At 35.2% G+C, this 13,092-nt stretch overlaps 1 protein-coding gene across 1 annotated transcript in view; it reads right to left on the bottom strand.

Annotated features, from left to right (window-relative positions):
• Positions 1-739: 739 nt before the first annotated feature.
• CTSO (cathepsin O) overlaps positions 740-13,092 on the bottom strand; it is a 16,565-nt gene continuing 4,212 nt past the window's right edge. The window contains exons 2-7 of the mRNA XM_023530772.1: positions 12,681-12,893; positions 9,899-10,066; positions 8,496-8,617; positions 4,944-5,107; positions 4,286-4,378; positions 740-2,314 (exon numbers count right to left, since the gene is read on the bottom strand). Of these exons, the coding sequence (XP_023386540.1) occupies positions 2,280-2,314; positions 4,286-4,378; positions 4,944-5,107; positions 8,496-8,617; positions 9,899-10,066; positions 12,681-12,893 (795 nt within the window). The 3' untranslated portion in view covers positions 740-2,279. The remainder of the gene's footprint in view (positions 2,315-4,285; positions 4,379-4,943; positions 5,108-8,495; positions 8,618-9,898; positions 10,067-12,680; positions 12,894-13,092) is intronic.

Below are 13,092 nucleotides of genomic sequence, written 5' to 3' on the forward strand. Positions count from 1 at the left end.
GCTGTTGTCTTAGCCTCACTGAGTGAACCTCAAGTAGTTTGTGATGGCTGGAGCACAGCATATGCCTCTGTTGAACAGCAGAGATTGAGCTGAGAAGGTAGAAGGAGACTTCTCCGTGAAACCTCATTTTAAAAAGTTGGCATTGGAGAGTCCCTAAATAGTTTAAAACAGGAGAATAATATAACATTGTCTTTAAGAAACAGGGGACCTAGAATAGATGGATTATAATGACATCCATCAGAAGCATCTAGAGGGATTATTAAAACAAAGTGTTTACAAATCCTCAGATAGCTTCTGTTCTGAGGACTATACTTAGAGAACCCTTGGATTATTGGGTAGACTACTAAGCAGTGGAGATAAGATACTAAAGAACATGCATCTAGCAAGGGACAGTAGAAATGGAGAGGGGCAGGTGATTAGGTGATCGGTTATTAAGTACGATGGATCTAGTTAAATATCTAAATTTCCTTCAATTTTACTGATTGGGCAATTACATAATGTTGATGCAGTTAACTGAAATAGAGGCTCTAGGAAGTGAATAAGTTTGTTTTGTTTTGTTTTGAGGGGAAGAAAAGATGAGAATGGAGTTTTGGAGATGCTGAAGTTAAGGTGTCTATGGAGAAAACCAAAATTACAGATTTGGAGTTGAGCAAACTCTTGTGTGAATGTAAAGCACAGTAACACTGTGTTCATGAAATATAAGCCATACACTTATGGATAGAGTCTTCTTAACCTAAAGTCAAATATAGTTTGTTTTATTATAAATGTTATCAAAATCCAGAGCAGCTGAGAGGTAATAATCATTTTTTAATTTTAAAAGTTCTTTAGCATTTGAAAAAGTATCAGAAAAACATTTATATTGCATAGAATTCAGTCGGTAAATGCGAACATGCTCCATTTTAGTATACTTAGATCATGAGAATATTAATTAAAATGTCGATGTTTGTCTTTCTAGAACATTTCTAAACCTGAGTCAATACAAGCTATTTTACATTATAAAGCAACCAGACATTTTAGAGAAGAAATATATGTAGTATTTGATAGGATTTTCTTATATTAATTTATTTAATATAGTTATTTTTATATTTAATCAGAAGATCAGCTCTTATACTCTGGGGTTCTAACACAGCGACACATAATGACTTAGGCAAGAGAAAATTCGGCCATCAAGAACCAAGATCCAGAAAAAAGCCAAATGGATGCACAAAAAATAATTAGAATGGAAGTCCTGGAAACATAAGCAGAAAATGGGAGAAACAAGAGAGGCTGGGGAACTCATATTCTGGCTGATACTCCAGATGAAAGAGACTGTACTTTGAAAGGGGTGGTGCCTACAAATGATGGAAGGAAGAGAAAGATGAGAGCCTGATGTTGATGGCTGAGGTGAAGCAGGATCAATGGTTATAAAATAGAAATGAATAATAAATAATGAGACTTCTTACCCAGGGAAGCCAAACCACCACAAAAACTTAGCAGCATCACAGTGAATAGTAAGAAAGAGACTGGGAAAAATGTACGAAAATACATTGTCCCTCAATATGGGGAGAACAAAGTAAGAAATACATTCTATTGGAATTCTATTGACAATGAAAATATCCAAACAATAATTTGTCTCTCAGGCATTAATGCTTGAGTTTTTTCTTATTACTTAGTTGCCATATTGGTCACTTAATTTCAGTCTCTTAAAAAGTGATTTTGTGTTTTTATTTCTTATTACACGATCTCTTTACAGTTCAAGGGGTAAGCGGCATTTTTGAGGCAGAGCTATTGGCATTTCAAGATCTTTATGAAATTCTATTGCAGAGGGCTGTGAGTATAACTGTGAGAGGCACACATAGCTTTAGGTTGGCTATTCTTGTACACAGGGGTAAGCTAAGGCGGTGATTATATCCCACAAAGGAAAAGAAATTCTTACTACCTCTTTAACCCTACTTGAAATATGCTATTAAACATAAACACAAAACAAACAAAAACAATAATCAAATAAACCCAGATATTAGCCTCTTCAAATCAAAGACACCTAAAATATCTCCTAAACTGATCTTCATCCCAGAGTAGGAAATTATTCCGCAGACTTCCTCCCAGGCCGTGGTGCTAGCCAATGTGCTTCTGACTGACTATGGTTGTCCATTTCCCTATCAGAAGGGAACATTCTACAACTTAGTTTAAATAACTACTAGGCCCTAGAACCTTTCATGAGTAATACTAAGAATGAAGTACCATGCTACTTTTCATTATGAACCTTCATTTTGTAGTTGCCTCTTGAGTCGATCAAAATATCATATAAATACGGCAGAAACGAAATCTGCAATACCTAGGAAAAAAGAAATTATTTCCTCTTTATATGCCTTTTAAATAGCAAATTAAAACAATTTTCATTATGGTTCAGAAAGTTAGTGTCTATTAAGAATAATTTAATGGTTATAGCTATCTGTCATTATAAACAGTAACCTCAAAAGCAGATATTAAAAGAGATGACTAATTTGTTTCAAGAAACTACAAAAAAAAAAAAACCCAAAACCCAAAACAACCCAAATGACTTATTAACTGAATAGGTGAATGTGTCTGAAATCTTTATCGCACTCATATACATTGCTTAGAGGTGATAATATAATTTATAGAATTATTTTTAATACAATTTGAAAATTCAAACTCTAAGATTTGAATTTTAATTAGCAAAAATTCAGTAAATCACGAATTTGCTATGTTTTCTTAGCACACAATAGCACAGATGTCCATATCATGGTGAAAACAATAAATAGCCCATTTGAAGACTAAATTTCACTGTAATTAGCTATATTTTTGAAATCTCTTGCGGACACAGAATGCTATCTGCCTTATAACATTGTTCGTAAGAGTAATGTGATTGTCATCAAGTATGTAACTTTCAGGAAATACTTTCAGGAAAAATTTGGATCCTCGTATAATTACTAACCAGGCAGGACCTCAGAGAATCAAATTGAGAAACAAGTAGAGAGGAGAATTTATTCCAATTCACCCCCAGTCGCTGGGGGCCAGAGAAGACGTGGAGGAATGATACATAGGTATAACTGAGGCAATTATGAACCAATGTCCAAATTATGTTCTTGAAACTCTTCTGCCAGAGCTTCTGCCACCCCTCAGCCCAGATCCAGGCATCACAGTCAGAGATAATTTATGTTAAGTAGCAAAGGTTCAATGAATGGCAGAAGTAATTTATCTGCAAGTTCTAACAATGTAAAAGCCTCCAACGATGCTAAAAAGTGCAGGCCTGATTGAGTTGTTAGAGTTCTGACTTAAAAGATTTCTGTGATGTTTGCTCTCTTTAATAAATAATTTATGAAAAACATTTTACTGGAGTGATAGATCAGGCCATTTTTTAGTTCTCATGGATTCTATCTTATGGAATGATTAGACAATGCTCACTGACTGAATCAAAACATAAACTCTCAAACTTTTCTATAACTCTCATCAGTCTCACAACGTGGAAGGTTCTATAATTTTTTAAAAAGTTGGATATATGCCAGAAATAATTGTGATGAGAAATTAAGTGATTATTCTCATATGCAATACAGTTTGGTTTCAACTTGATTCAGAAAATATGTTGATTTTCCAGATCAAAAATTTTAGAATATGAATTTAGATATAAAAATTTTACAGTACAGTTTAAAATACTTAACTAGCTATTTTATTTTGGTTTGTGGTTAACTAACACAAGAAATTGTTATTCTATAAAACAGCAAGTTTGGTATTTGCTTAATTAATCCTCTCAAATCATGGGTGTTATATCAGAATTTTGCAGGTGCCAAAGGACATATTAAATCAGAACAATTCTAATGTTTTTTTCATACATTTTCATACATTTTGATTCAAAGAAAAAGTGATTCTTGATAATGCTTGAGCAAGTATTATAGTATGCAAATTAAGGAAAATTCATATAGTTATAGAAGTAAATTTGAAACTAAGAGGTGTTTTTGGAGAATTTCAGCCTCCTAAATTGTTTATCTGGTTTTTGAATTAGTTAACTTTGGTAGATTATTACTTAATCTTAAAATATTTTACTTATTATGTATTTGTTTTTACTACAGTCTTACTGCTTTCTAAAGTGTAAATATGTGCAGTAGTGTCTCTTTTTAAAACACTATTTTATTTTTATCAGTTGATAAAGGATGAAAACTATTGCTGTAAAAGTGATTTGAGTACATTGGCAGTATACTTTGGACTGGACAGGTTTATAATTTTAATATGTTCAAAGTATCTTCCTTGATATTTAGTCTGAAGTTTTAAACATAAATTTATAACTCACCACAAGTATTATCTCCCATTTTAACATGGGCATAGCCATCTACTCCCCACGAACTCCCCCATGAGTTCCGCACAATCCAATACGGAGTGCTTCCTACGAAACAAAACGGTAACAAACTCATATTTGTTGTGAATATGTGTTTATATAAAGTTTATTTCTTGATCAGTGTAGTAGCTCTGAGAAAACAGTTAAAACTGTAATGGAATGCTAACTTAATGGAATGCTAACCTAGTAAACTTGGGCTGTACTTAGTATCATACTCCAATTAACGTTAAAATGTTTGAATTCATTTCATTTAATACAGGGCCCACTTAAGATGAAAACACATGTTTCCAGGAAAAGGGAAAAAAATAATTGTTAGGTATGTATGATAAAATAATAGACACTTCTATTTTCCCAACAATTATCTTAAACATTCCAGATGGAAAATGTACATTATTTAATTCAAGAATTATCATCATTTTAACAAGATCTCCACCAAAATTGATAGGGAAAACATGATGGGTTATTTATATCTGGAAGTCTACTAAAAAGTTATAAAGGTCTTAAGAGGACTTAGATATAGCAGGATTAAATTTCAACATTTTAAAGGACGGAGATCATTTGTCATTCAGAATTTAAGCTGGAAAGCAATCAATCAAGTCTTATCAGCACTTACCTGTTTTATCAAACCCAGTTATGATAACTGCATGATTTGCTTCTCCACTAGAGCAATGATGCTGTATTATGCCTCCCAGATAATCTTGCCAGCTCACTGCATCTACTATCCCTACCAAAGGGCCAAAGGTAAGAAGTGCTTTTGCCATTTCGTCTTCTTGGTCACTACCAAAAGAGGAAATATTTGGTTTAGTTTTTAAGGTATGAATATTTTATAAAAAATAACCTCTTTAATCTCTGTATGGTTAGAAGTAGGTTTGGTGGCAATTACAGAAGACCTAAACTAAGATGAGGACTAAAAGAAGTTCGGGAGATTGGCAGTGCAGGACTGTAGTGAGGCTTCAGGATATCAGGCACTGAGGCTCTTTTCATATTATTGCTTTGCTGTATGAGGTTTCCATTCTCAAGGTCAACTAATGGTCCAAGATGGCTGCTGGAGCTCCAGCCATTTAACACATATTTTATTTAGACAGCAGGAAGTAGAAAGAAGTGATATATTCCTGTTGAGGAGACTTCCCAGAAGTAACACACACATTCTGCATTTATCTGCACGGCTCTCACTGGCTAGAACTCAGTCACATGGCTAAGTCTACCTTTAAAAAAAGAAAGGTAATGGAGTTTTGAAGCTAGGAAAGTATCCAGCTTACAATACAGGGATCCTTTTAATAGAATAAGTGGGAAGATTGGATGTATGGAGATATCTCTGCCACACCAAGTGAGAATGAAGAGACTGACCAAGTTATGTTACCGAATGTCAAATATAGAAATTATAGGGAAAGGTTACTCAAAAGTGGCAAATATAATTATATAATAGAAGAGATGTGAAGATGCCAGAAGAACTAGTATAGTTTGGGAAGACTGCAATACACACAGCTATTCCTTTCACACATGAACATCTGTTGATAAAGTTTTGTTACATAACATTTGGCCTTCATTGATCTTGAAAGTATGTGAGTAAAACATTATTTACATCTTGAAAGGTAAACTTTGTGAGTGAAGGACACTGAAACCAAGTTACTGATATTTCAGGCCATGAAGTAGCATTTGGGAGTTTGCTATAACAAGACATGGATGGATTAGTCGTTTGAGAGAGTACATAATCCCTCATTATGCCCCATTGGATTTCAATTTTTTTCATAGGCATATCTTCTCCAGAGATGAGGAGAAAACTGAGTGACTAATAGTGGAATTTATTAAAATAAAAAGTACACATTCATTTTACACATTTATTCATGTTATCTTTTAACTTGAAGATTTGCTTTTGGGAGATGTATGAGTAGTCATTTCTAATTTTTGCTACTGCAATAATAATTGCTATTCCTTAAAATGACCTTGAGACAGGCAAAATTATATAATTCTTAATAGGCATCATAGTAAGGTATAGGCTTTAAAGTTTCACGTACCTGGGTTCGCATTCCAGCTGTATGCTGGAGTCATTCCACCTACCTTGCAGAATCAGTATAAGAATGAAATTTATAGGTATAAATTTTGTAGCAGGCCCAACCCATAAATTCTCCTCTACATTTATAATAAACACTGTTTTCGTCCCTCATTTCCAAGTTATCTAATAAACTAATTTTGCCCAACATAGGTTTTAGTGTATATTTCATTGTATTCAATTAAAAAAATACTTTTTAATCCTAATGTGACAAACATGATAATCTCTATATTAATCAACACAGCTGTCTCCACCTTTTTAAGATAACAAAAAATATACACCGTAAATACATGACATCAATGATTCAGTTACGGGGACAGCATGAGGGAATGAGGAAGATCAAGAAGGAGAAATACTTTTTAGAATGCAAAGGGTAATTCGTAGTGTAGGATCGAAGAAACAATTTAGTAATAATCCATGCTTTGGGGCAGGGCTAAAGAAAAGATATCAAAGATACTGAGAACTATGAAATGGGAAGACACACCATAGTCGAAACCAGCAGACAAATATTTCATTTAGCACCAGAATAACATAGTTTTCACTTGTATTTCAGAAAAGGGGTCTTTTAAAATATACTCCAAACAGCATCTTTATTTCCATTATTAGCCCAACCTAGAACTATTATCGAAATGTACACCGTTGATAATGGATATATTATTAATCCTTAGCATTGTATTACCAGAGTTCAATGTTAGTGTAAATGTAGAGATTTTTATAGTGACCTCTTCCTGTTAAATCAAAGGGTTAGATAAATCTCGTTATAGGCCCAATGCCAGTGACCTTTGCATTCTCTCTCTCTCACTCTCCAACTCAGAGTAATGCCTATCATTCTTTTGTTTCTAACTTTTTCAATTTGCTATGCATGACAAGGGGATTCCCTGAATCCCTTTTTAGTGAAATTTTGATAATATAGTTCCTTCTTGTGTGCACGCTTCACTTATACCCTTAAGGATCAAAGAGCTTACAGAGGCACTTTCTCATTTTAAAAAATGTGTCATCTTTACACTCAAAAGAGATGCTGACCACTGTACTCAGTGACTCTGCACATTTTATTATAGATCCTGTGTAGCCTGTCGTCTGTGGACTTGAAGCTTCCCAGTCACCCAAGAGCACTCGTGGACAGGAGCTCTGTTGACAGTCTGCCAATCCTCTGACACATACATGCTTATTTAAAGGAGTTCCATTTTGTTCAAGGGTCCAATTTCACCACTGATTCCTTTCAGGTCCCATGGGTAGATACTATCTGGATGAAAAGATTCTTTTATATTCAGTACCAAAAAGTTATAGGGCAGTCTATCACCTCATCCGAATTTAACTTCTCTGTGTTCTCTGTTTCAAAAGACTGTGCAAAGCTCCCTTCATTTAAAAAAAAATAAATAAGTATTTTGGTTGAGTCTTCCTCTGTCCTTATCATCCTTGAACACCTATTTTGCACTATATCAAATGATCACAATAGTTTTCTAGCTGGCTTTGAGTTTTTTATGTGATGTGAAAGCATTTTTTAATGATTGTTTTCCCTTGAATCTGTCCAAAGTCATCTTGCCCTTCAAGTTCTAACACGAGTCCTCTTCCTGAGCCTATCTGTATCTATCCTTGCACTCACAACATGTGTATGGTATATGCTACATAATCAATCTCCAGTTTGTAATGTGAAAGTTTCAGTTTATGCTTGTCTTATAGCTGATGCTTTGAAAATGCAAGGAACATGGAGTGTGTTCAGAAATGCTTCTCGGTAAGCAGACTGCTTGATATTAGCTGGAGCAGCTACACAGCAATTTCCGATTAATTCAACGAGAAAAACTGAAATATACTAATGGTAATTGTGACACTTAAATTGAGGAAGAGGAAGGTGGTAAATATAAATTATATCTTTAACTGAATTTAAATGTGTTATTTAAGGTTATTTCTATTATAATGACACATGGAAAAATAAGCAGATCATATTTAAGCAACGACATCCATAAAACTCCACAGTAACTGACAGTCTCTCTAGTAACATGATTTTAAAATAATAACAAATATTCAGTGATGCCTTCAATGAAGTTATTAATTCTGAAGTCAACAGATCATAAATTAAGAAATAGGAAGTAAAACACAGTGGAATAAGGCATTTACCTGAAGTCATGTGCAGAATAACCTTTGATTGAGAATCCAGAGTGTGTATCAGCAAAGTAAAGGCACAGGCCATTCTGTGCTTTAAACGGGTATTCTGAATCCCTCACCAGTTTCACTTGCGTCTAAGAGAAAATAATCACCCAGAGTGTTTTCGGTCATGCCATTGTTTTAAAAATCAAACAGAACTTGCTGCAATGTGTCAAAATAAGATTCGGCTTGGCCATACCTTCGATGTGTGGGTATTCTTTGGATAATTTTAAGATCTTAAATTCAATCTGTAGGTCTTTGTTATGAACATCCTAGGCAGAGTCAATATTTTTATTTCTCTTTTACGCTTGTTGTTTTTCCTCTATGTTCCTTTTTTAGAACCTTTATTAATCTGATAATAAAGTCTTGTCATCTTTCTCCTAAGAGTACACAAAAGGGAGCCACTTTCCTTTGGGGCTCTGTTTTTATGCAAGTCTTTGAGTCTCACTCTGCCCAGTGGTTTATGCAAAGGTAATGTTTAGATCACCTGTCCTTTCTGTCTACTTTCCTCTGTGCTATTCATTTGGCATATGCCACATATTTTATAGTTGTCTATACAGACGATTCCTTTTCAGACTATTGGGTGTATGAAAGGGAGAGAACACATGATTCATTGTTGCCCATAATATGGAGCAACTTCTGGCACTCAGTGACTCAAGTACAACAAATGAATAAAGGGAGGATATTTTAGTTTGGGGAACTCTATAGCACCCTCATTGGCCGGTTTCACACAATCGATGTGGGGTCTAGGACAATGTCAAAGAGTACCCTAAGAATACCAAGAGACACTGTGGTGCACTGGGTAAAATGCTTCAGTAGGAGGCAGAGTACTTTAAGGTGCAAACCTGGCTCAGCTACTGATGTGGCGATATGCTCTCATCTCTCAGGTCTCACTTTTTCATGTATATAAAGAGTTACTAAATTAGCTGACCTCTACCGTCCCTTTTAACCTTAAGATACAGAAATTCAATGGAAATGGATAATAATGTATTCTCATCTTTCTGAGTCACTATGTGACATGTATCTGCAAAAGAAAACAGCATTTATTGAAAAATAGCATTTACCTATTAATGTTAAGAAATAAGTAATCAGAATAGTAAATAAATATAAATATATATAAAATATTTTTTAAAAAGAAGTAAATATTTTTCAGAAAACAGATTTCGGGTAAGATTTTTCACCCTTTGATCCCAATGGATGACTTGCTGAGAAGCAATTCATTTCAAAATCTTTCAATTAATTCAAGCTTTGGTCCTCTAACTTTCTAAACTTAAAAGCAATATTTAGTAAACGAGAGTAAACTGTTTGGATCCTGAACACACATTAAATAGGCAAAAGAAGAATCAAAGAGTTTAAAAGGCTGAGAAACCAGTCACCTTATTTAGCCAGTACAAGGCATTGAGAGTAGACCCTCCGTTGCAGCCGTAATTATTATATGAACAATCAATGACCTGCTGCACACTGAGGTCTTCCAAAGGCTTCCCTTTTATTGCATACGCTGATTCCACGGCACCTACCACACTGAAGGCCCAGCACCCTCCGCACTGTTTAAAAATAGACATGAAACAGCATTATCAAAAAATGTTTGAATCAAATTTACCAACAGTTTTCAACATCACAAGTTACCAAATCAAGTAAGCGAGCAGAATCTGGAGGCTGACAAAATATAAATGCCTATCCTCTCAATTTCCAAATTAAAAAAAGAAAAGAAAACCAAAATTCTCTTTTAATTAGTTAAAGGTAAATTAGTAGTATCACTATTGTAAATTAGAAATAATTAGTTATTTCTAATAATTAGTTAAAGGTAAATTAGTAGTATCACTATTGTAAATTAGACAATGCCAGATAAAAACGAATTTTAGAGACTGAGAAACCAGACTGATGGTGTTTTAAAAGACTAGTCAGTTCACTGAACAGGTGACTTCTGTTTTTAAGAAGTGTACCAGCTCCCACCCCATTCTCCAATCCCTCTTGTTTCACCCCTGACACTATGATTCTGTGTTATCTACCATCTCTACTCAAGGGTGGAAGACAGTGAGGAGGTGAAGTGGGGTGAGGATGTATGTGGTATATGTTGGACTCATTATTTGACAGACACAGGAGCGGAATGAATTACTTTTTAGACTATCAAGATGCTAGTATGTGCGTATTATGAATGAACATAAAATGTCTCAATAATAAAAACCTACGTTAGTCATTCCTCATCCGAATATTGGCTGGCAATCATCGTGAGTCAGGATCTATTAACTTGCTTTTATTGGACAAACTAGAACAAAAGAATAAAAAGACTGGTCCCAAAAGAAAGGGAGGAGATGGAGCAAATGGAATCAAGGATCATGCACAAGAAAGACGAATCCATGGAAAAGGCAGAGGTGATTGTGGGATTTGGAATTGGGCGAAACTGATTTAGTTGCAGGACCATGTGCTGCAGAGTTAAGCAAAGAAAAGAAGAATTGGATGTCATCGCAGAGGGAAGTTTTGAGCAACTCTATGGCTTCAAGTGGCCTTACTTATGTCTAGATCTCCAGTGCCTACGGCATAGTAAAATGCTCAGGGACTCGGCTGCAGAATCTCCACCCTTGAGAAATGTGAATACAGGCTGCTGACATCCTATCTATAGCTAGCTTTAGTTTATCTACTTTTGGCTTCCCCAGGAGGGCAGTTTCTGTCCAAAAATATCTCTCCAATATACTCCTTTAATTAAAGATTCCTAATTAAAATTCTCCCTTTAATAGAATGTAAACATTCCTGGAAGGATTAGATTTCAGACTATTTCACACTTGATTATGAATCCAATAATAAAGCAAATGATTTGGTGGTAAAATCTAATTCATGGCAATATAGAATCTGAGAAATAAAAAAGGATCATCCTCAATAAATGGTGATTGAGAAACTGCTGGGTCCAAAATACCTGCCACACTGTCAGATGGGTACTAGACTTATTAGGGTGATCGCTTTGTAAGTTATATAAATGTCTAATCACTGTGTGGTACACCTGAAACTAATATAATAGTGTATGTCAACTGTAATTGAAAAACATTTTTATTAAAAAAATACTTGCCATACAATGAGAGGACGAATGAGCTGTTGAGGTTTCCAATGCAGACAAATTGAGACCATACCCATGCGATTAGAGGATTGACTTTCCTTGGTCAGCTGACATTCCCCATGCCAATGATGGGAATGCAAAGGGCTAGAGAATGTCAGCAAAGCAGGTACACACACCCCTCGAACGTCACCAGCGAGACTGGTTCACTGTGTGTTATGAGCACACCCACCCACATCTGGTATTATCGCTTACCTTCTGACTTCAGATAACCCTCCATCCATCACAATAACGCACAGGCTACAGACCTCCAATGCCCACTGCCACAGGCACACTTCGGGTTTTTGTCAAGGTAAATTGCTGCATTTATGGTGGTACTTACATATTTCTTAATCATTTAACATGTGGAAAATTGTCTTGCTACTTTTACTACTTTCTATCTTTTTTAAATGTGTCGCTAAGGTTTTAAATGCTGTGCCCTAAACTCATTCTCCCATAACATCTTTTGTTTTTGCTGCAGGGTTTTGCACAGGTGGTGATTTTTAGGAATGTATATGTCACATTATAGTATAACTGACTGCATTTCTAAGAGTTGCAGATAAAAAGTGTACGATCTTGTAGGGAACAGGGTTTTCCAGAGAGCTCAAGGGATGAGGCCTGAGAACCCAGGAGACCAGGCTACACCGTCGCTAAGTGTATCTGGTATCAATCATGTCACTTTTTCAGTGTCATTTCCTTTTTATACTACTTAAGCATTTAGTAGTAAAGTTTACCTTCCTCAGCCTTCCACTTGTTATTCTACTGAAGGTCTGATAACTGACACAGTTACTGGGAAGCACCCTTGAGCCAGTGTGCTGGTGGCAATGGTAATTAGAGAGCGAATACAGCAAGGAAGGTTCATCTCAGAATAAAAGTCGGGCACTGACATCTGCTTCTCATTCTGCCAGAAATTCTCCTCTTATTGCCATTTTTTGAATGACTGGGGTGTGATTTTTACCTAGAGAAATGATGGGTTCCATTACAAGTTTGATTGACCTTGACTTCAAAGACGACTTCCCATGCTAAGATGATTAAAAAAGAAGGAAAGAAAAAAAAAAATCCCTAAAACTTACCATCTGCTGGTTTCTCACTTGTGTTACAACATGCTTATCTCTCCAGTCAAATCTTAATGGCAAAGGCAGCTTGGAGATGACTGTTAGCAGGTCTGCTGAGTATTTAGGAAATCTGGAAGTTTTGCTTTTTAAATAAATAGCTGAATAGAAAATGAAACAAAAAGGTAATATTATATTATAGAGAGGATCCCTCGGGGTTCTTTTTGGAGGACATTTTCAAACAGAAATAGTAGCTTTTTAATAGAGCCTGACATTTGTGATTTTTCCATGTGCTTTTCCATAACATGAAATGCAGTCAACTGAAGGTTATAGAAGAATTCCTACAATAGGGCTGGAGCTGCCATATCAAATGACTTGTTTGATAGAACCAGGTCAATCAAAAATGAGTGTAATTGGCATCATTTGTTTTATC

Source organism: Pteropus vampyrus, unplaced genomic scaffold, assembly GCF_000151845.1.
Source record: "Pteropus vampyrus isolate Shadow unplaced genomic scaffold, Pvam_2.0 Scaffold53, whole genome shotgun sequence".
NCBI lineage: Eukaryota > Metazoa > Chordata > Mammalia > Chiroptera > Pteropodidae > Pteropus > Pteropus vampyrus.